The 23,002-nt window shown below is 45.8% G+C and overlaps 1 protein-coding gene across 3 annotated transcripts in view; it reads right to left on the bottom strand.

Annotated features, from left to right (window-relative positions):
• Positions 1 to 23,002, bottom strand: part of LYN (LYN proto-oncogene, Src family tyrosine kinase) — a 123,041-nt gene that overhangs the window by 57,094 nt on the left and 42,945 nt on the right. For 2 of the 3 annotated variants that reach the window (XM_042923329.1, XM_042923330.1), the window contains exons 2-8: positions 8,819 to 8,955; positions 5,578 to 5,623; positions 4,225 to 4,330; positions 2,278 to 2,376; positions 1,796 to 1,899; positions 1,108 to 1,257; positions 115 to 267 (exon numbers count right to left, since the gene is read on the bottom strand). In XM_042923329.1, the coding sequence (XP_042779263.1) occupies positions 115 to 267; positions 1,108 to 1,257; positions 1,796 to 1,899; positions 2,278 to 2,376; positions 4,225 to 4,330; positions 5,578 to 5,623; positions 8,819 to 8,950 (790 nt within the window). In that variant the 5' untranslated portion in view covers positions 8,951 to 8,955. The remainder of the gene's footprint in view (positions 1 to 114; positions 268 to 1,107; positions 1,258 to 1,795; positions 1,900 to 2,277; positions 2,377 to 4,224; positions 4,331 to 5,577; positions 5,624 to 8,818; positions 8,956 to 23,002) is intronic. The other variant, XM_042923331.1, reaches the window with a different exon arrangement.

Below are 23,002 nucleotides of genomic sequence, written 5' to 3'. Positions count from 1 at the left end.
AGCCAAACAAAAGCAAGGATGCTTCCAGCACGGTTTAGTGTTTGGCTGAGAAAACGCGTCAAAATTAGCTTGGGCCCTTATTTCCCTGGTCGCCTCCCCAGAGGCACAACTCACCCATCCAGACTTCTCCGAACTGCCCAGCACCGAGCCTTTTCACCAACTTGATGGACTCCCGTGGGATCTCCCAGGCGTCTTTGTCCCATGGCTTTTGCGGTTTGGGACTAATACACGCCTTCTCCAATCTTCTGCACAAGCCATCTGACTGCTCTGATTTGAAAGAACACAAATTCAAAGAGGTTATGCAACGTCCCACTTTGTATTTCACCGACATCTAAGAAGAAATTTCGACTGCCGGCGCGATCGCTTTCGGCCTGACGTAGTCTAGGACCTAAAATGTCGTGCGGGTATCTTTTGTGTCCTCATGACTTTTGAAATTCTTACGTGAAAGACCATTTGAAACGTGCCTTGACTTTATCGATTAGTACGGTTTGCAAACCTCCAGTGTATGTTGCCTCAGAGTGGGTTGCAGAAATAAACAGTACCCACGGCCGCCCACCACAACTGACTTCAATCACACAGGGAATGAACCCGGAGGCCGCCCTTGGGTTTGGCTTAACAGGGCTGAGAACCGGCACTGGAGACAGAGGACCACTGACTTGCCACTTCTAAATATTTTCTTGTCATTGTCCTTTTTGTTTTCCTTCACCCAGCATGCACATTACCTTATTACCTTTACCACATATACACATGTCTACAAAGACACATATCTGTGAATCTGCATTCCGATTCCAAATATTTAAAGATGTGTTGTAAAAATATGCACCACGTGGAAAAAAATATTCATTTTGCTCTTCACCCTTCTGGGACATTAACCGTGAAACGGCATGGACTAGGTCGGAAGGGCCAGGATGATTATTCACTAGGATCAAATCTGACTTTAAATGCGGATTTGATTATAGATGAATTTAGAATCAATTATAGAGTATGATCCTCCAACTTCTTCCAAGAGATGTACGATGGAGAAGAATTTTAGTATAAAAAAGTGTCTGAAACCCTGCATCTCATAATCATCTGTTTTGCCTTGTCTGACCGTCGGCTTTTACTTACTTTGGTAATGCTTAATCATGTCACTGATACAAGGGAAAGTGATTCGTGGAGAGATGTAATAACCCCCATTGTCCAGACTTCTAATTTTGTAGTGCTTAATAACATCACCATGCACAGGGTCATAATCTCTGACAGAAAGAGAGAAGCTTCCTGTGAGGGAAAAACACAAGTAAAGATTATGCTTATATTTTAGAAGATCTGCCTTATGCAACACTATAGTACGCATTTTGCCATAAAATATGCAAAATGTAAATTAAGTATGGATGGAGTGCATAATTTCTAAAGTCCTATAAACAAGTCCGCTTGACACATGAGGCTAGTATTTTGTTTGCTATGAAACCTACCAACATGCCCTTTTCCTTCCTCGCAATAGGTTTTTATGATTTCGCTGAATTGAGAAGTTACTTTGATTTTCTTTCTCTGAAGATTTCAAGATTTACTCTAAATAATAATGGAAGAGGCCCAGCAAACATAAAGTGTGGTAAGAAATGGCCATAGTTGGGCTGCTTCCTATGTTACTTTTAGTAGTAAAACTAATCATTTGAGTCATTTGTTACCAAACTATAAAACTTTCACTACCAGAACATAATATATCTTTCTTTAAAAAAAAAAAAAAAGAATTCCAGACTAGTTTCTAAGAATGATCTGTTTAGTAGTGATTTATCAGAGGATTTAAACCACTTCCTACCTTTTAACGTTTCACTTTCTCTGATAAGAAAAGCCCCAGCACTGTTCCCGGGCGCAAGAAGCTGCCTTTCGGCGTCTTTCCTGGTTATGTCCTTGAAAAACCACCTGAGAAGACATTGTGACATTTCATGGGTATTATGCTCCAGGGAAGGAAAAAGAAGCAATTGGGGGGGGGGGGGGCGCTGGGTGACTCAGTCGGTTAAGCGTCTGACTCTCGATTTCAGCTCAGGTCATGGTCTTGAGACTTTGTGAGTTCAAGCCCCGCATCGGGCTCCTTGCGCTGACCGTGGGGAGCCTGGTTGGAATTCCCTCTCTCTCCCTCTCTCTCCCTCTCTCTCTCTCCCTCTCTCTGCCCCTCCTGCACATGCTCTCTCTCTCACAATAAAGTTAAAAACTTAAAAAAAAAAGAAAAAGATAAGGAATAAACATGACGGCCAATGCAACAAACAAATCACCCAAGATGACAACGTGTAAAGGACTCACTCTTCCGTTTCCAAGGTGTTGACTTTGGCCACGTAGTTGCTGGGGATGAAACCTTCTCTCTTCGTTGAAAGGGATTTAGCTTTCCACCATTCTCCATGTCTGGAATGGAAACAGACATCGAGAAGTGTTCGTGTCCAATGAGTCAAGAACTGCAATTGTCTTAAGGTGTTTGTTTTGGGGGGCGAGGGAGAGTGAGAGGAGTCCTGGAACCCCAGAATCCAGTGGGAAATTCACTCATTTTGCTGAAACACAAATACGTTTAGAGATGAAGGCAGGGGCAAACAGTCTCGCAACTGGGTCACCGTGCTCAGTGCTGTGCAAACAAGAGTTGGTAGAAAGGGCTCCCATCGGGCAGAAGCAACATTTGCGGCTTCCACCCGGGACATCTAAGAAATGCTTTAGGACCCTTACAGAGCGGGAGTCAAGGGACTAATGAACCATAGTTCCTAGGTTATAAACTCCTTTGTTAAAATATGGAAACGTTAATTTCCATAGACAGATGCCGTGGAAAGAAAGAAATAGAAAACCATAAAATAGGGGCGCCCGGGTGGCTCAGTTCGTTGAGCGTCTGACTTCGTTCGACTCAGGTCATGATCTTGCCGTGCGTGGGTTCGAGCCCCGCGTCGGGCTCCGCGCTGGCAGTGTGGAGCCTGCTCGAGATTCTTTCTCTTTCCCTTTCTCTGCCCCTCCACCTCCTCCTTTTCTCTCTCAAAATAAGATACATATTCTCTCTCAAAAATATATATATTCAGGGCACCTGGGTGGCTCAGTGGGTTAGGCATCCGACTTCGGCTCAGGTCACGATCCCACAGTACGTGGGTTCCAGCCCCACACTGGGCTCTCTGCTGACAGCTCGGAGCCTGGAGCTGCTTTGGATTCTGTGTCTCCCTCTCTCTCTGCCCCTCCCCTGCTTGCACTCTGTCTCTCTCAAAAATAAATAAACATTAAAAAAAAAAAAAAAAAAAAGGAAAGGAAAACCATAAAATAAATGATTCCAAGCAGGCAGCCTCGTCCCCATGTTCTTGGCCTCCACACAGAGGCAAGGAGGAGGCTGGGGCCAGGGAAGGAGGCAGAATGGATGGGTCCCCACGAGCCTCAACTATGATCGGCTTCCAATTCCCGCACGCAGTCGGGCTCCATGTCCACAAGACATGAACGACAACCACAGTGACACCGCACTGCTGCCTGTGGTACGCCCGTGCCGTATTTACACGCACGTTAATTCTCACATCACCCCCAAGACCGAGGTGCCGCCATTCCCATTTCATAAGTCAAGAAACCAAGAGCTGAAGCGGCCTGTCGAGATCACAGAGTCGTCACGAGGCAGAGCCGGGACTGCAACCAGTAAGTGACAGCTGCTCTTAACCACTTAGCCCCTTGTATTTACTACGGGGTCTCCCTCCTCCAACGTGGTTGGTGGGCCAAGGGGACAACGTATGCCAGATAAGCGGGAAATACCTAGGAAATCCGTATCCTCAGTTCCGAGCCCCTGGGGTCTGAGTCACGGGTCTGTGAGTCAGCACAGAGAGGTCAAGGACATGATGATGCCTAAGTGTCTTCCCACGAGGGCTACAACTGCCGAGCAGGGGCGTTTCCAAAACGCTGCTTCAACACAGTGTCCTTAGAACTCAAACCAAGCTGGACCCATAAACCCAGTCTGGATTTGGGCAACATCACTAAACAAACATAGCATTAGAATAACGTGCCAATTCCACGCAGACCCAAACTTGTTAAGGTGACACAGATGGATAAAGAAAGAAACCAGCGTCTGGATTCAAAGGGACACCTGGAGACTGTTCACAGCCACACATAAGAGGAAAGCTCCTGTGGCCTTCCTCCTTCCATTCCCAAAGCCCTGCTGGCGAGCAAGGAGGCGGGAAGCCAAATGAGGGGTCGGGCCTCGGTGGCCTAAGGGACAGCAGGCACAGCGTGCGGGGGCGTACTCACTCCTCCAGGACTTTCATCTTCTCTCCTTTCTTGAACGACAGGTCGTCTGGATGGATGCCATCGTAGGGGTACAAGGCTACCACAATGTCTCCTTGCTCCTCTGGATCTACAACCGAAGACCGGGAAGGAAGACATTCAAGAATGAATCAGTGGAAACGTTCTAGTAAGTCCCTGTCAGACACAAAGGAGTCCTGCCCAGGGGGACGCACAGCCCACATGGCCTACGGTAAGCAACGTGTTATATGCACCGGATACATTATCGGTCATCGCCAATCGTACAGGCCCGCGACTATAACTAATTCCAAGTCTGTACTTAAGAAGTTATTCAGCCGCGTTCATGGCGGCATGACGCACAAAAACTAAAAGGAGTTAACAATCCAAACGTTCAGTGACAAACGAATGGATAAACAAAATGTGGTGAGTGCGTACCACAGAATATTACTCAGCCTTAAAACGGAGGACAATTCTGGGGCGCCCGCGTGGCTCAGGTGGTTGTGTCTGACTCCTGATTTCAGCTCAGGTCACGATCTCAAGGTTCGTGAGTTTGAGCCCCGCGTCGGGTTCTGTGCTGACAGTGTGGGGCCTGCTTGGGATTCCCTCTCTCCTCCCCTCTCTCTCTGGCCCTCCCCCCCCTCCCCCACTCTCTCCCTCAAAATGAAACTTTTTTTTTAATGGAAGAAAATTCTGACACAAGCTACAGCATGGATGAACCCTGAAGACGTCATGAGAAGTGAAAGAAGTCAGACACGAAAGGACAAACACTTTACGATCCCATTTATTTGAGGTACCTAGAGTAGTCAGATTCAGAGGGACAGAAAGTAGAATGGGGGCTGTTGGGGGCAGAGGGGAGTAGGGGAAGGGAGCTAGTGTGTAATCTGGACAGAGTTCCAGTTTGGGGAGACGAAGAAGTTCTGGACACGGATGGAGGTGACGGCTGCACAATAACACAAACGTACTTATTTCCACTAAAAACTGTACGCTTAAAAATGGCCACCGTGAGGGGCGCCTGGGTGGCTCAGTCGGTTAAGCGTCCGACTTCGGCTCAGGTCACGATCTCACGGTCCGTGAGTTCGAGCCCCGCATCGGGCTCTGGGCTGACGGCTCAGAGCCTGGAGCCTGCTTCCGATTCTGTGTCTCCCTCTCTCTCTGCCCCTCCCCCGTTCATGCTCTGTCTCTCTCTGTCTCAAAAATAAATAAAAAACGTTAAAAAAAATTTTTGAAAAAAAATGGCCACCGTGATAACTTTTATGTTGCGTGTGTTTTTCTACACAGAAACCTAAAAACACTCAAGCTGACTACCTTGCAGAGCCTGCAACGGTGAAGAAAAGAAGCCATGTTGCTATGAAGACATACCTTTGGTTTGAAACCTCTGTCCTGGTAAAAGCTGAGATTCTGGAACCTAGGAGAGAACATTTGTTAGGAAGAGGATTTTGACGTTTAGCTTTTCTTTCTCCCGCGTTCACGTTGTACGTTCTCTCGTTTTTCTGACGGTAGCACGTGAGGTTTAGGACTTGCCATTTAGTAAGGCGGAGGGCAGAGGAGAACAGAGAGAAAAACTTCTGCATAGCTGCGTCCTGACATACACAGCTCGGTGGAAGGACTCTCCCCCCTCACAGTCTCTCCAATTCCCCACAGACTCTCTATCACGGTCACTTGCCTGCGATGGCAGGAAGCGACCAGGGCTCGAAGCAGGGGCTGCCAGATGCTAACCCGATCATCATTCTCCCTCTTATTTGGTAACAGGACCCTAATACTGTGTGCGATGGCAATTTGCCCAGCCAAGTGGCTATGCTTCTGACTCTCTGACATTCTATGCAGATGGGGGGGGGGGGGGGGGGAGGAAGGAGGTCTGTAAGCAAACTGGTTGCGGGGGTGCTTTGGGCCGGCTCCCCCTCTCCCTTGCGCTCTTTCTGCCTAGAAACAGGTGGAGGCTTGGAAATCAGACACCAGGGAGAGCAGAGCAGAAGATGATGGGGCGGGGGTGGGGGTAGGTAGCCGGGGTCCCTGCTGGCTTTGTGGGATTGCCACTCTGGCCAGGACTGCTGATCTCCGCGTTTCCCAGACTTGTGTAGAAAACTGGTCAGGGGTCTGTCCCTAGGAGCTGAGAACCGGTCCTAACAGATCCAGGCTTCCTAAGGCTGACCCCGGTTCTGTCATGGGGACGGCTGGCATCTTTTGTTATTTCTGCTGGGGGGTGAATTATCAGGGTCTGTGGGACAAAAGCCACCTCAATTACTTTTTAAATCAAATCCCTTTTCCTCTCAGTGACCACGGAGAGGATGGTAAGACCTCCGGGGCCCCTTTTAAGGAAAGTACTGTCGGAGGCCTAGACCCGCAAATCATGCAACTTTTCTCTTTGATTAAAGTGACTTAATGGAATGGGACTGAAACGGCGTGCACTGAAATTTAAATTTCTGACGAAAGCTAGCCCATAAAATCTCCAATTAGGAGGTTGGGGGTGGGCTGTAGAGGAGAGAGAACACACTAGATTTTCTGGTAGCAGAAAATCATGGGTCCATACTATCCTTGAAGACTTATTTTAAGAAGTTCTAGACTGATTTTTTAATCACTGGATTTGCATAATTACGACGCATGATCAATTATAAATGACGTAGAGGAAATAATTAGAAGATGAGAGACTAAATCACTTTGAAAGCAGCAAGCTGATTTTCAAGTATCAATGAGTCCTTAATTTACAAAGGTTTCAGTAGCCTTTTCATAAGAGCAAAACACATATACGGTGCAGTCGCCTTAACTCTTTCTCTTTAAAGGGTCTCTTCCTCGGGGTGTCGTTGAATTCCATCACTTCTGCCTGTCCCATCACGGCTCCTCTGTCATCAAAACAAGGCGTGCATTTTTGGCACATCTGGCTGCAGCTGGGAGTGTTATCTACGGCCATGGGATAAGGCCAAGCTAACAGCCTTGTGAGACAAAGGCATCTGTGACCACAGAAGGCACAGACTAAAATGCAGAATCCACGACAGAGGTGCAAGGTTGCAACCATTTTTTTACTACTTCTGCTTTCCAACTCAACGTTTCACCTGCTTTACATTAAGTAAGAGGAAACACGGTAAGTTCATACTATTTGCCTTTGTGCTTTCTGAATAAAGGGCATCTTCGATCATCAGTTCAGGAGAAAACTTGGGTTTAAAGCGTGAAAAATGCATTGCATGTGATACCAGAAAAAGCCAGATTCTTTCTCTGAGATCTTCCCCCCCACCCCCATTTTCTCCATCTTTTTTTTTAAATTTTTTTACTTTTTAAAATTTACATCCAAATTAGTTAGCATATAATGTCTCTGAGATCCTTTAAGTCTCTAATAAGAAAACTACTTGTGACTCCCAATTCTCCAAATCGTTTTATTTCCTATTAATCATGTTTATATAATACGATTCTACATCTATGCTTGTTTATGTAATATTTTTAAATATAGTTACATGTATTTATAATGATGAAATTATTAAAGCCATATCCTTATACACTTTGAGTTTCTATATAAGCGTAACGTTCACTTCTCTGTCTAGAATCATGTGCGGTAATTAATAGCGATAATATATTCACTCTTTATCTCCATTTATTTTTACGGAGGCCAACAGTGACGTCTCAATTTCAACAGTGGCAGGAGATTTTGACATACGTAACAATACGTAACTTTGCCTTGGCAACAATAACAGACTTCTGTAATGCCAAGGCGTTATATTTAAAACAGGTCAGACTACAGCCGCTTTGGAAGTTGTTAATAAAGGCATTGGGGCTAATAAACTGCTTCCAGCTTAAACGCTTAGAAATTCCATTATATAGACAGATAGATCAACAGGTATAGGAATCTCTATGTATATCTACAGACCTATCTACCTACCTATACATATCTATATGTAGATGGAAAGGACAGTAGGCCTGAAATAAAGTTCATTTGAAGCACTAACTACCCAAAGCTCTGTTCCTCCTTTCCATCAAGTCAGATAGAGTATTAGGTCCTCCTTTGCCCAGCATTTCCCAATGGCATCGAATAGCATGTCACTCATAAAAGATATCCGTGCAAGGTCAGGGGGCAGAATTAGTTGTGTGTGTTTTTTTTAATCTCTTAATTCTCTACAAAAAGTCCTGACGGCTTCAGAATCGGTACCGTTTGGAATTAACTGAAGAATGACAAAATGTGGGATAAAACAGGACACACCGAAGGGCCTATTCACACTTCTTTTAGCTTCTGGCTTGCATCCAGAATTTCCTTCTGCTTCCAGACCCCTGCACTAATCTCACTATCTACCCTAAGTCATACAGGTCCAGATAGATAGGCAGATGCATCGTTATGTATAAAGAGCTGGTCTTTGCACCAGTTTCGTGAAAAGTGATTTTCTTTTCACAGGAGAAGGTGACCAACGGCCCCTTTTTTTCGGACAGGAAGGAGCCTGGTTATCGCTACAATGTTTACAAACTCTTTAAAGGATTAAGTTACAAGGCATATCGAATGTTGTTGGGGGCCCAAGTAACGGATTTGATTTTCTGCACGCACAGGTTACAGATTCGGTGTTTAAATTACGCAGCCATGCTTTGATCCTGCTGTGGGAACGCTCCCCTGAGACTATCTACTTACTGGCCTTTGCTGTTTATTGGACGTTGGATCTCTCACATAAATAGTTCGGTCAGTATTACGTACTGGTTGAGGCTTCAAATCTACTCCATCGCCATTCAGATTGTCTTTCCTTTTTGATTTTATACATCCCATATTTCCTGTTGGAATATAAAAGCAATGACAGGGTTTTACCATTCTAGAACTGGCATTAAGCTCCCAAACATCTCCATTGACAGAGGCTAGAAAGAGTATATTTTTATGCTTTATTATAGATAACGAACTCAAACGTGCTTCACATATCCATTTGCTGGTTCATTCATTCATTCAACAGCTACTGCTCGGGCAGAAATTTTACGTCAGCCAGACATCATTCCCGCTCTAGAGACGCTCGTATTCTTGTGGCGGGGATGTGTGAATCAAAGCTACAGTACAACGGGACGAGTCCATGACAGAGGATGCAACTAACTAGGACCTAGGGAAGGGCATCTAACTCAGGCAGGTGGAGACAGAGTTAGTCAGCAGGAAATGTCCTGAAGGAAATGCTCCGTGAGTCAGAATGGGAGCCACACGGCAAAGTCAGTAAAGGGATTCCAGGAAGAAAGAACTTCAATGCAAACTACTGACCCTGAGACAACATGTCCCCTTTGGGGAACTAGTTCATCTCACCCCTTCGGGGAAGAGGTTCAGGCTGATCCCTTCAGAAAACTAGTTCTGCAATGAGAAAGCTTTTCGCCAAGGAGCAGGTAGGGAAGGCCATCGGGCTGGGATGGAAAGGGAGGCACACCTTGGGTGCAACGTCGGGGAGTTGTTGGGCTTACTCTGTCATTTCACAAGGACACAACGTGCAAGGCAAAGTCAGGGGCTTGAGGCCTCAAAGGCAAGCATGAAGAAGACCCAGAAGGCAGAGAACCTGGCGGCAACTGAATGTGGCCTCGGGCCTGGGAAAATGGCGGGGGGCCTTCGCCCCCCGGAAATGCAAGAGGAGATGCAAGAGGAGAGATGATGCCCGGAGGAACATCCAAATGATCAGATCCAGTAGGCTTCCCAGGAAGATAGGTGAGTGTGGAAACCAGGCGAGATGGCGGAGCTGGAGGCATGAATGATGGTATCAGCCACACATGACTACTTTGGAGGAAGAACCACAGGCAGAAGGGGTTGTGCCTGACCAGAGCACGAGGACATAACCATGCTTCCGAATGCTGAACTCTTCTACTCATTTATCTGGTTAATACTGGGATGTATAGAGCACCACACAAAGCACTCTGGGGACTGAAGAGAGGATTCTGAAAACTATAATCAGATACGCATTCTGCCTACAGCATAGCCTCATGGTCCGATCTATACATTAAAAACCATCTGTTATGAGCTCTGTCAGAAGGCCCCATAGGGCAGTGGGTCCCAAACCTAAACGAACACCAGGATCATCAAACTCAAGAGACCAGATTCCCGGGACACGTTCCAGGAAATTCCACTGGGGCCAGTGGAGGAGGGTACCCAGCAGGGGAGGGGGGTGCATCTGTGGAATTCGGAAGCACTGCCATTTTGGGGACCACTGCCTACAACAGCAGAGGAGGGGGAGATGATTCAGAGCTTGGGGGAGAGGTGCTGGGAATCAGGAAATAACTCCCAGAAGAAGAACTGTTCCAAGAAGTCCCAAGATCTCTGGATTATCACCCACAGGGCACGTGGCCACCGCTGATCTCTGCACCTTGTCCCGCAGGCTCCCAGTTGGCCCGCACCCCTCAACTTGTTTATCATCGCACTAGTGAGATATGAAGCCTCTAAAGGCTCAGTCACACCTCTTTCTGAAACTAGCAAGCACAGTTCCCAAAATAAAGGGGAAGCAAGTATTTCTTTGATTCAAAACAGCACCCCCCCTTTTTTTTATATGCTCAAGTTTCTGAAATGGAGGAGGGTTTTGAAGTGGATCTGTAAATGAGCGAGATGGGTTTTAGGGTAAACAGGCAAGTTCTTTTTTCACCAGTCTCAACCCCCACCCCCTCCAAAATGCTGTTTTCACTGATCGTCCGTTAAAACGAGGGAATGTGGTCCTGGAGAAGGCCTCTCAGCACCCACTGCTGAGCACACGGGCAACACCAAGGGGAGGCCCTGGAGGGTCCCCCAACCCCCCGCCCAGCTCCCCCTCGCAGAGACCGCACCCCTCCCCAACCCTCCGGGCTGCAGGTGCTCCTGAGACCTGGCTGGCTGCCCCATTCCAGCAGGTGCTCTGTATCTTGGTGTCTGTTTCTCCCTCTGTGTGTGTGTCTCTCTCTCCCACCGTCTCCAGAGCTAACCCCAATGCTACCTGCCCAGTCTGGTTGTCACTAAGGACCCTACTGAAAAGATCCCCCGTCTACCCATTCCACTGCTCAGGCTTTACACTCTTCTCTTTTCTAATTGTGACCGACACCCCATTACATATTGATTAACTTGTGGTCAGCACCCGCCAGACTCGAGGCTGCTGGGGAAACTCCCAGCCTGTTTCTTCCCGGCAGTATTCCCAGCGGCTACGCAGTGCCTGTGCGGGGCAGGTGCTCAGGGAACACGCCCCTGAGAATGACCGGGTGGGGCGGCTCTGGCTGTGTACACGCTCATCATCCCGACCCTCTTGCAAAAGGTGAACAAGAGAAAGGAGAGGAAACCCACCTCCGTCGGTTTCAGAGGCAGATATCTCTAGAACGGACTTGTAGTTTGCAAGAAATACAGACGTTAGAGGAACGAAATGATCAGACAAGTCCACAGTCCAACTCCATGTCTGGACACACTGAAGAGTGCACAGGGTAGGGGGGTGGGGACGAGACGGTTACACATTAAAAGACTAGAGACACATAACGGGTGAACCTTGCGTGGATCCTGGATGGGGGTGGGGACAGAGGAGGACACAGGGTGGGATAACCGGGGAAATCTGAATGTGTCTGAACGTGACGTTAGGGAACTGCTAGGTTTCGTGGCTGATGAGATAATAGCTCTCTGATCGTGCGGCATGAGGCCGAGTCTTAGGAGACGTATACAGGTGTGCAGGGGAGGGTGGCTCATGGTGTCACAAGTTACAACGCTTTGCCCAGTACAAAGACAAGGGGGGGCGGGAGGCAAATACGGCAAAACGTTCAAAAATCAGAGAACCCAGGTGAGGACGTTTTCATTTTTTTTTTCCTGTGGCTTTGTTAGATTCAAAATTAAAAGTCAGAGGAGGGGGAGAAAATAAGAGGATGTTATGAACAACTTTATGAAAAAGAAGTCATACAAAATGTTAGAAACCCCGGCAGAGAGAGAGAGAGAGAGAGAGAGAGAGAGAGACTCAGCGGGAACAAGGAGAGAGAAGACAGCTGGTGTGGAGTGGGGGCGTCTGGGAGCCAGACCTCTCCGGGGTCTGGACAAAGAGGCGATGACGACTGTCCACGGGCAGTGGCCCCACGAAGGAAGAGGGAAGGATGGAAACAGAAAGCAGGTGGATGTGTAAACGGTGGCAACGGTTCACAGATGATCACCTCTTTATGTTCATTTCATAATTTCTCCTCCCCCCCGTCACCATGGATAACTGATAACACACAAGGGCTGTTGATGACAACAATTACGACATTGCTCCCCGTGGGGTTACTGTCCTCGGTGGCTCAGGCTGAGCTGGCCTCTGCCGACGGTCCACCCGACAGGGAGTTCTAATTCATCACCGTCCAGCGAGAAAGCTCAGAGAGCTGCTTGTGGTGACATGGGGATGAACTCAGACCTGGTCCTGCCAATTCCTCGTGCTGTGGGAAGGTTCCCGAAAAGTAGAAAATCCAACGTACCCCCAACAAAAACTAAGGTGGTTACACGTTTGCAAGCGATAGGAGCTACACTCTACCATGATGCACACTTCAGCATTTATTTCATTTATTTTTATCTGAGAGAGGCAGAACGGGGTGGGGGGGGGGAGGAGAGAGAGAGAGAGAATGAGATTGAGAATCCCAAGCAGTCTCTGCGCTCAGTGTGGAGCCCGACGCAGGGCTGGGTCCCACAACCCTGGGATCATGACCTGAGCTAAAAGCAAATGTCAGGTGCTCAACCGACTGAGCCACCCAGGCGCCCCCACACTCTAGAATTTTTTTTTAAATATTTATAATTTTTTGAGCATCCCATGGACTCCCTGAAGAAACCCTATGACGCAGGTATTACTGACCCCACTTTACAGAAGAGCACACTGAGGCCCAGAGAGGCGGTTATGACCAGTCCAAAGCCACGGCACTGCTGAACCCTAGCGCTGGGCCTCGCACACAGGCTTAGCTGAAAGTCCAGACGATGGTGGTTTTGAAACTTGTGTCCTACTTACTTCGGTAATGATGCCGAAGGAAGAGAGACCATTTTTACAGCCTGCTTCTCTTGCAGAAGGACTTGAAATGCTTTTCCCAAAACAGACAACGAGGAGTTTAATAAAACAAAAGCAGAAGAGCCGAGCCGAGGAAAAGAGGAAAATGGGGATGTGGTGACATGGCGGGCACCAGATTTGCTATCGCAGGTTTCCTGGCAGGAAGAACAGGGGTGCAGGGCGAGTGACGGCATTTCACGAAGGCAAGAGGAAGTAGGGCGGGCCCGTCACAGGAGGGCAAGGCCCCCCCCACAGATGCTAAGGTTTCTTATGATTAACTTCATGTAAGGTGCTACGGATGATGTAGTTCGCAAGGCCTTCAATTTTTTAGAAGTGAAGACGCATTTCATACGTGGGGGTTTTCGGTCAATAATGATAAAGACTGAGGGGCACCCGGGTGGCTCATTGGTCGGGCGTCCAACTTCAGCTCAGGTCATGAGCTCACAGTTGCTGAGTTCGAGCCCCGCGTCGGGCTCTGTGCTCACGGCTCAGAGCCTGCTTCGGATCCTCTGTCTACCTGTCTCCCCGCCCCCCCCGCCCCTCCCCTACTCCCTCTTTCAAAAATAAACATCAAAAAAAAATCATGACGATAACCAAGATTTGACATGCAAAGACAGCCATGGGATCTTTATCACATAAGCTGGACTACATGGTCTAAAATAGACACAAACATGTGGGCAACTATTTGCTCACAAAGGGTCATCTGCCAACACGCCCAGGAAACGGGAGGTGGTTAACTTTTCTTTCCAGAAATTTCTTTCACTGGAACAAATATCCTTTCGGGTGGCTTATCCTCATTTAAGGGCCTTAGAATACAAACATCCTTTGGGGTGTCTTATCCTCAGTTAAGGGCCTTAGAATACTAAAATCGTTTTTAAGAAAAGATTTAAGAAAAGACTAAGTATGAGTCTTCATTTGCTACCCTGCTGCCTCTGGTCAGATCAAATAATGCCTTACCGTTATCCATGCCCTTGCTAAAAAAGCAACCGTCCGCTTGGAATTCTACTTCCGGGGACGGATTTCTTTTTCTCCCCCTCCAGCTTTACTGAAATATAACTGACATAGGACATGGTGTAATTTAAGGCATACAATGTTAATGATTTTGTACACCGTGTATTGTGAAATGATTCCCACAATAAGGTTAGTTAACACCTCAATCACTTCACGGGTTGTCAGGGGTTATTTTCATGGTAAGAACTTTAGAGGAACTGTTCTTGAGATACACAAGGTTGTTCACGTGAACGTTATGTATATCATATAGAGAGACAATCTACATGTCAGTAGGGGAGAGTTCATTAAGTTGGGTTAAACTGACATATTCTGAGAGTAGAATGAATTAAAAAGAGAGATTTGTAGAATTCAGGCATTCTTGACCATCGGTCATTACTGATTGAAAAAACACACAGAGACACAGGGACACACACATATCCATATGAAAGCATATCCATCTATCCACAGAAAAAGAAGACAGACCCATCACCATGTTGGTTAGGTTCTGAAGTCCATTGTAAGGGGCAAGATCCTATACAGAAATTTTCTCTTCAACATTCCGAAAGAGGACGCCACAACTTATAAGATATTTTGGAGTGAGGACTGTAGCGTTGGATTGCTGAACTCAAATCCTGGGTCCATCAATTATTAGCTGTGTGATCTTGGGCGAGTTGCCAAACCTCTCTGTGCCTCAGGATCCTTCTGAAAACTGGAGATAATCTTACCTAGCTCATTGCGTTGTTATGATGCTCAAATGAGTGAAGTTAGTCAATGTTTGTAAAGTGCTTACAAGTATGCTGAAAGCGGCACATTGGAAGAGCTATAGACGTGTTTGTTAAGCACATAGATAAATGCGGTCTAAACGCTAGTTTCCCTCCAGCGCAGCAAGGGAAACACTGTCGCCGATGAGAAACAGAAGCACAGCCTCTACCCCACCCCGAAGAGGGGACGGTAGGAGCCCATCGCCACCTCACCCTCGGGGTGGCACCCAGGCCACCTGGCCCATCCAAATGGCCATTTTCTTCCTTACTCCGTCCCTCCCCTCTTTGGGGTGGGTGCCTTCCATGCCGGGTCAACTCTGCCGTATGCTTGGGTATGGCATGATGACCAGAATGTGAGTGCATATGCATTACCCTGTGATTAAAGACGGGGAGAGAAGCTGGGGAGTGGAAGAGGTTCCCGAGTTTGCACTTAACATGCATTTTGGGTAATATCTTGGCCTCTGTCACAGATTTCCCAGGTTTAAAAGGTACTACGGTGGCGCCTGGGTGGCTCAGTCGGCGAAGCATCCGACTTCAGCTCAGGTCATGATCCTGCGGTTCGGGAGTTCGAGCCCTGCTCTGGACTCTGGACTCTCTCTTCCTCTCTCTCTCTCTGCCCCTCGCTCACTCATGCTCTCCTCGCTCACTCATGCTCTCCCTCTCAAAAATAAATAACATTTTAAAAATATATAAAAAAGTGAAGGTATTACACCCCATATATTATATTTCAACCTATATTTTTCAAGTCCATACAAATCACTTCCCTGACTGCTACATAAAAGTTTTGAAATCACTCATTTCTCATATTATCAGAGCCTAAAGAAATATAAAGTAGGAAACTGGAAGCTATTTCCCCCTATGTAATCTGAATCCATATTTTAACAGCAAGTTAAAATCCTAGTTCTTAAAATTTAAAAACAAGGTTACTAGAATTCAACCCCCCAGAACCTGCGTTTCCAGCCTTTATAAAATGCTACAAAGAAACTGTGTTGGTATCCCATTTTGTTTTTATTATGATTTGTAAATTTTCTGTCTTTACTCCATCAGCCAAAAAGAAACTAAATTGTCTTTTTTTTTTTTTTTTTTTTTTTTTTTTAAAAACTCACCACTACTTCTCCCAACCGACTGCTTTAATTTGCATGGAGTTTTCCCAGCAACAAGCCAATTACTCATCCAAAGGCTCATCAGCAGCTCCAGAACCTTCTTCCTCTTACCGACCTCCTGTCTAACCTTGCAATATCCAGCGTCATTCTGGAGTTACCAGACATGTGTATGTGGGAAGGGAGGAGCAGCGAAGAATATGCAATTACCTACTTTGTGCCCAGCATTGCCCCGATGAGGAAAGCAAAGCCCAGAGGTGAACCTGTGCGAGGTTATCAAAGGTCTTAGGTACAAACGGAACTTGGTCCATCGGCTTCGAAGCCACACTTCTTGACCCACCCAAGGCTTTGCTGCCTCCCCATACTGTGAGTTTCATCTCTGAATTAGTGAGCTTAGAAACACAAGAAAAAGGAAGCCCCAACGACATAGGGAGAATAATCCCCCCCCCCAAAGTGACCTTCAACATTTAATAAAAAAGAAGGGGGAGAGCCTGGGTGGCTCAGTCCGTTAAGCACGGCTCAGGTCATGACCTCACGGTTCACGAGTGGGAGCCCCCCATTGGGCTCTGCAGTGACAGCACAGAGCCTGCTTTGGGATTCTCTCTCTCTCTCTCTCTCTCTCTCTCTCTCTCCTGCTCGTGCTCTCTAGCTCTCAAAAATAGACAAACGTTAAAAAAAAAACAAAAAAAAACCCAAACAGTGATCTTGAACTTCCAAAGTAGGCTGGGTTTGGTTCAAGGGTCATTCCCAGGAATTTATCCCTAAATAACGTCTTCCATGCCTCGTGCTTACATTCCAGAACCAGCTATTTAACTCAAGCCTTGCTTTGTCTGCCCAAATAGAAGCCTTCTTGACACCCTTTGATTGTTTTCCTTCTTAGTGTGCTTTCAAGAATGAGACTCCGGAGATGTTTTTAGAGAGGCAAGGTCGATGGAGGGGCTCCAACAACCTATCAGAGAGAAAGTGTCTCAGTGGTAGCCTCAGGACAACGGAGGAGGAGAAAGCTCCAGAACTAAACTCCATAATCAACTCCATGAGTTCCTACTTAAGTAGTTTTCTTTTGCCAACGTTCCTAAATTCCTTTCGAGAAAGATAGAATTGAAAAAGATGTAGCCAGACTCTCTTAGACAACTAAGATTTCTCTCCTCTGTAGGCCATGGTAATCATTTTCAAATGTTCTCGGTACTTTCCCCTCGATGAAATCGCCCAGAAAACCATACTGACACAGTTAGTAAGCTGATAACCAGGGCCACCCGGGTCCAGACCCTGGTTTCGACCAGCCTCGAATACGAGGTCCTGAAGGTTGAGGGGCAATTAAGTCAATGTCGTTTTGGTATTGGGTAGTCCTGGCTCCTAGGTTTCCTCTGGGTTCCGTAAATCTAAGCAAATCCTTGACAACGCGGGTCACAGGACTGCTCTATGGTGTGGGTGTCACCTCTGGTCTGTGACTAAGGGTGGGATCCGCGTAGAAGGGAGCGGGGTGCTTTACAAGAAGTACTTCTTGAGTTATAAAACGTGACAGAGAGCCTGAAGGAGCATTAGAAAGAGTAAGAATGGGGTAGAACCCCCATTCTAAATAAAAGGGGGCCACGCCCACCCACTTTTATTATTAAGGGCCAATTGGGAAAGGGGGGTGGGGCGGGAAGTTGCTTTAAGTACATTTAGTAGTTGTAGGTCTACACCCCCAGATCCAACCTGGGGGAGACTGTACATCTGACAGAGGGTCTGTCTCTCTTTTTGCTTACAGGATGAGGCACAACGGAAGGCTATCTGGAGGCTCCCCTCACTCAGAAGCCTTTTGAAGGGACAGGGGCTCTGGGAGATCCCGCCGTGATCCGTTCGCTCTGGAGGGGCTGTTCGGGTTAACGCTCCACACAGTCAGCAGTGCCCATCATATGGCAGCAGACACACAAAGGACGTGGAGAGAACCCGTGGCTTTTTTCCCTCCCCAAGTAGCACAACAGAAACCCTGTACCTACGTAGGTACCACCTAAGAAGGGAGGAGGAGAAACCCGAAGAGCGAAACTCCCATCTTAAAGAGGTGGCGACATGATGGAAAGAAGACTAAGCTGGGAAAACTTCAAACCCTGTTGGCAAACTTAAGGCTGTTTGCTGACCTGCTGTTATTCAGAGGGATGAGGAGCGAGGGTTGAAGACCGTGAAGCCTTCTTTCCTCTGTTTTTGCACGGCCGAGGTGCAGTGTGGACATTCCGCAAGCTTGCTACCCACAGGAGGCAGGGCATTCTGGAATGCATTCGTGATGATGGTTTTAGAACCTTGCAAAGCTACTAGAAACCACCGAACTGTGTGTCTTAAAAGGGTGAATTTATGGCATGTGAATTGTGTTGATAACGAATTAATTTCAAAATATGCTTCCTCGACCCCCCAAGAGATGGATATAGGGCAGTATGGCTGGCTTCCCCTTCGTGCCATTTTATGTTTTTGTGATCGAAATCTGAGACATTTTAATTTACCTTATGTTTGCCAATGTCTCCATCTGGTTTGAAAGCTTGTTTTTATTACATGCTGTAGGACGCAGAGCAGCAGGGAGATCCAGATATTATGCAGTTAGCTACAACGTAAATGTGTAGCATAAACAACAGGAAGCCCATCCTGAAATATTCTGAAATAACGATGCATAAAAAGAGCAAGTTGACTGCGTTTATCAGAACCTTAATAAACCAATACAGTTTTAGTCGCCGCATTTATCAGAGTGAGTCCAGAAAAGATCATTAAAGAATTAGGTGAGGGTTCAAATACCTGAACATTTGGAATCTGGAGAAGTTCAAGGGTAATTTGACTCTGGCGGGAAGACCGCAGAAGATAATGACAGGTACAGGAAACTAGGAACTGGGAAGCAGAGTTGCTGGGTCCAGCCCTGACAGTCCTGTAATTACGGACAAAACCACTTTTCTTCTCTGGGCTCTAATTTCTTCACCATAAAATGAAACCATGTGGCTTGGCATGAGAGTCAATGATACTATTTTTAACTTGACAATACATATTAAAGTCTTTTAAAATGTGTGCGCTTCTTGGGGTGCCTGGGTGGCTCAGTCAGTTAAGTGTCCTACTTCAGCTCGGGTCATGATCTCGCGGTTCCTGAGTTCAAGCCCGGTGTCAGGCTCTGTGCCGACAGCTCAGAGCCTGGAGCCTGCTTCACATTCTGTCTCCGTTTCTCGGCCCCTCCCCTGCTCGTGCACTCTCTAATATAAATAAACACACACACACACACAAATGTGTGCACTTCTTAACATTCCATTCAGCAATACATTGTTTCTAAGAAAATAACTGGTCACTTACACAAAGCTCTGTAGAAAAGGATATTTTCTTTATAAAGAAAGGGGACTGTGTGTAAATACCACACGATCAGAAATATACTCGAAATACAAAACTATAGGTCACTCTCAAAGTTTATTACACCTATAGCCAGTTCTCTGAAAAATTACAATCATAATTACAAAGTGATCAATTTGCCAACATTTGTATATTTCAACTAGGTTTATGTAATTTTATACTAGAGGGATGGTTTTAACAGCTTAAGTTTACAACTGTGTATTATTAGTTGAAGTGGTTTTAATAGCTTAAAGGTATAACAATTGTTATTGAATGTAATTGTTTTAAAAGCTTTTGAAAGTTCCTAGGATGCCTTTTAAGGAAAGTTCTATTTTTAAAAACAGGATTGTTTTTAAACAGTTCTATTTTTCAAAACAGGATCTTCTTAGGACTATATTAATATTAGTTGGTAATAAGTAGGTAATAAGTAGTTTAATTTTTTTTAAAGAGGGGGGGAGGGGCAGAGGAAGAGAGAAAATCCCAAGCAGGTTCCGTGCTCAGTGCAGAGCCCGATGCTAGACTCAATCCCACAACTCTGGGATCATGACCTGAGCCAAAATCAAGAGTTGGGCGCTTCACCAGATATATATGTTCTATATATATTCAAATATATATGTACTATGTAATATGTAATAAAGTGGGCTTTATTATAGCATGCACAAAAATAAACTCAAAATGGATTAAAGACCTAAATGTAAGACTTGAAACCTACAAACTTCCAAAAGAAAACAAAGGCAATCAACTCTTGGACATCAGCCTTAGCAATAGTTTTCTGTCTTTCCAGGCAAGGGAAACAAAAGCAAAAATAAACAATTGAAACTACAAAAAACTAAAAAGTTTTTGCACAGTGAAAGAGATCATCAATGAAATGAAAAGGCAGGGCACCTGGGTCACTCAGTCGGTAGAGCACCCGACTTCGGCTCAGGTCCCGATCTCAGAGTTCGTGAGTTCGAGCCCCACACGTTGGGCTCCGTGCTGACAGCTCAGAACCTGGAGCCTGTTTCAGATTCTGTGTCTCCCTCTCTCTCTGCCCCTCCCCTGTTTGTGCACTCACTCTCTCTCTCAAAATTAATATTAAAAACAGTTTTTTTAAAATAAAATGAAAAGGCAACTTATTGAATGGGAAAGGTATTTGCAAATGATATATCCAATGAGGGGTTAATATCCAATATGAAGAATATGAACATAAATATATTAATATAAAGAACTCCTACAACTCAAACAGTCTGATTAAAAAATGGGCTGGGGCTCTGAATAGACATTTTCCCAAAGACAGCCCCAATGAGACACAACCTTACACCAGTCAGAATGGCTAAAATAAAAAAAGACAAGAAAAGCAAGTGCTGGCAAGGATGTGGAGAAATAGGAACCCTGTGCACTGTGGGTGGGAATGTAAGTTTGTGACAGCCGCTATGAAGAACAGTATGGGGTTTCCTCCAAAAAATAAGAAACGGCGATAACCTATAATCCAGTAATTCCACTTCTGGATATTTACCTGCAGAAAATGAAAACACTAACTCAAAACTTTATACGCACCCCTATGTTTATTGCATCATTATTTATAATAGCTAAGATATGGAAGCAACCTACGTGTCCATCAGTGGATGAATGGATAAAGAAGTGGTACACACACACACACACACACACACACACACACACACACACACACAGGACTATTACTTACCCATAAAAAAAAGAGTGAGATCTTGCCATTCACAATGGCATAGATGGACCTAACAGGTATTATGTTAAGTGAAATAAGTCAGAGAAAGACAAATATCTCACAATTTCACTTATACCTGGAATCTAAAAACCAAAGCAAATGAATGAACAGATACAGATTCATAAATACGGAAAAGTGTTGTTATCAGAGGAGGGGGGGCTGGGGGTATAGGCAAAACAGGTGAAGACGAAGAGATACAAAATTCCAAGTATCAAGTAAATAAGTCACAGGGATGAAACGTACAGCAAAGAAATATAACAAACAAGAGAAGCTGGACCCATGGCTTACGATCTTTGAAACGCTGATAATCTGTGGAAGTTAAGAACTTGGAGAGGTTGCAGCTAAAGCCGTGTCTTTGCTAAGAATTTAAACGGAAATAAATTGTCGATCATGGATATGCTGACTACACCTAAGGAAAACCGTTCAACATCCAGGAGATGCACCTAAGCGGGCATCTATGGCATGATACAAAATTCAGCTTCCTTCAGCTGTCTTGGGCTTAGAGAAACAGACACCTACCTGCCAGGTGTCTCAAGAGGTGACAAGGACTCAGACCCCTATGTGAACACAAGAGGCAATTGATACCCCCATGGCCCCTTCTCTTGGACTCCTAGCAAAGTTGGAAGGTCTCAGGTAAGGGAGTTGGCGGTGGAAGAAAGAGGCTGTGCAAAGGTCCCGTGACTGGAATGAGGTGAGGGGTAGGAGAGGAGCTGGTATGGCTGGAGTGAGGCAAGCAAGGATCTGAGTGGTAAGAGGCAAGGCCGAGGGCCTGACCCTCTTATGATAAGTGTGCAGCGGATGACAAATACACAAGCGATGGGTGGCATCCCCCTGGATCCGTGTGCATTAAGAAGCCTTGCTTACACAGCCGATCCCGATTTGCATAAGTCTTAGTTGAGCAATTTCACACAGAGGAAGACAAGAGGGGATTGTTGAAACAATGGGGTTTTTTTGGTTTTGTTTCTCTTAACAATAAAAGGGAACACAATGAAAACAAGATGAGTTCATGGAAACTTATGTATCAGAGAAGCTTATGTATCAAACGTGTCATTTAAATGACCAGAAGAGGAAATGAAAGGCAGAGTATGAATTCTGTACGTACTGCCAACCAAGAAGTGTAATCAACTTCAACTTTGCGTCTAGCCTCAGATTTCTGTGATCAAGAATTCTGCCACATAGATTTGGAAATGCATAAAATCATGTATTTATATTTCATGTTAAGAACTAAAGCAGCTTTACATGCGTGCAGGCAACATAATACAAACTACTAGGAAATAAGAAAAAAAGAAGGAAAAAAGGTGAAACTGAGCCCAAGGCAGCTGAAGGAAGCTGAATGTTACAGCTTGCCGTGAGTTTCTGTGCAATTGTTAGACGTAGGCTGCAAATCTACAAAAAGTGTAGGTTTTCTTGAGGCTGAAGCCAAGAGGAGGAAAAGAGGCCTCAGATATAAATAAATCGGCTGCTCTACAACAGAATTTCTCAACCTCAGCACTACTGACATTTGGAACCAAAAGAATTTTTTGTTGTGGGGGGCTGTCCTGCATGTTGGGTAGTTAGCGGCACCCTTGGCCTCTACCCAAGAAGAGAGTGACACCCTTCTCCCCCCACCTCCTCGTGAGTCGTGATAACCAAAAATGCCTCCAGACGCTGCCGAATGTCCCTTGATGAAGGCTATGTGGCAGGAAATCAGATGTTTTAATTACTGGCAATGACCTTGCGTACTGAGATTTTCTGCTACACGTTGGGGTAAAACAATATGCTTTGTTAGTCAACGGTGAAAGTCAGGTTTAATGTCCCACTATAAAGTTTAAGGGACATAGCCAGAAATTCTGTCCGGTAGATGTCTGGACGTCTGCCTATACACACAGGGACAGACACAGACCCACAAAGACACACACAGAGATCCGGTGTTTGTTGGAATGGTTCCAGAAACTTTTTGTGAGAAAATCATCACCC

Source organism: Panthera leo, chromosome F2 (assembly GCF_018350215.1).
Source record: "Panthera leo isolate Ple1 chromosome F2, P.leo_Ple1_pat1.1, whole genome shotgun sequence".
Lineage (NCBI taxonomy): Eukaryota > Metazoa > Chordata > Mammalia > Carnivora > Felidae > Panthera > Panthera leo.
The sequence above is the reverse complement of the archived record's forward strand: the minus strand, read 5'-3'. Positions and strand labels throughout refer to the sequence as shown.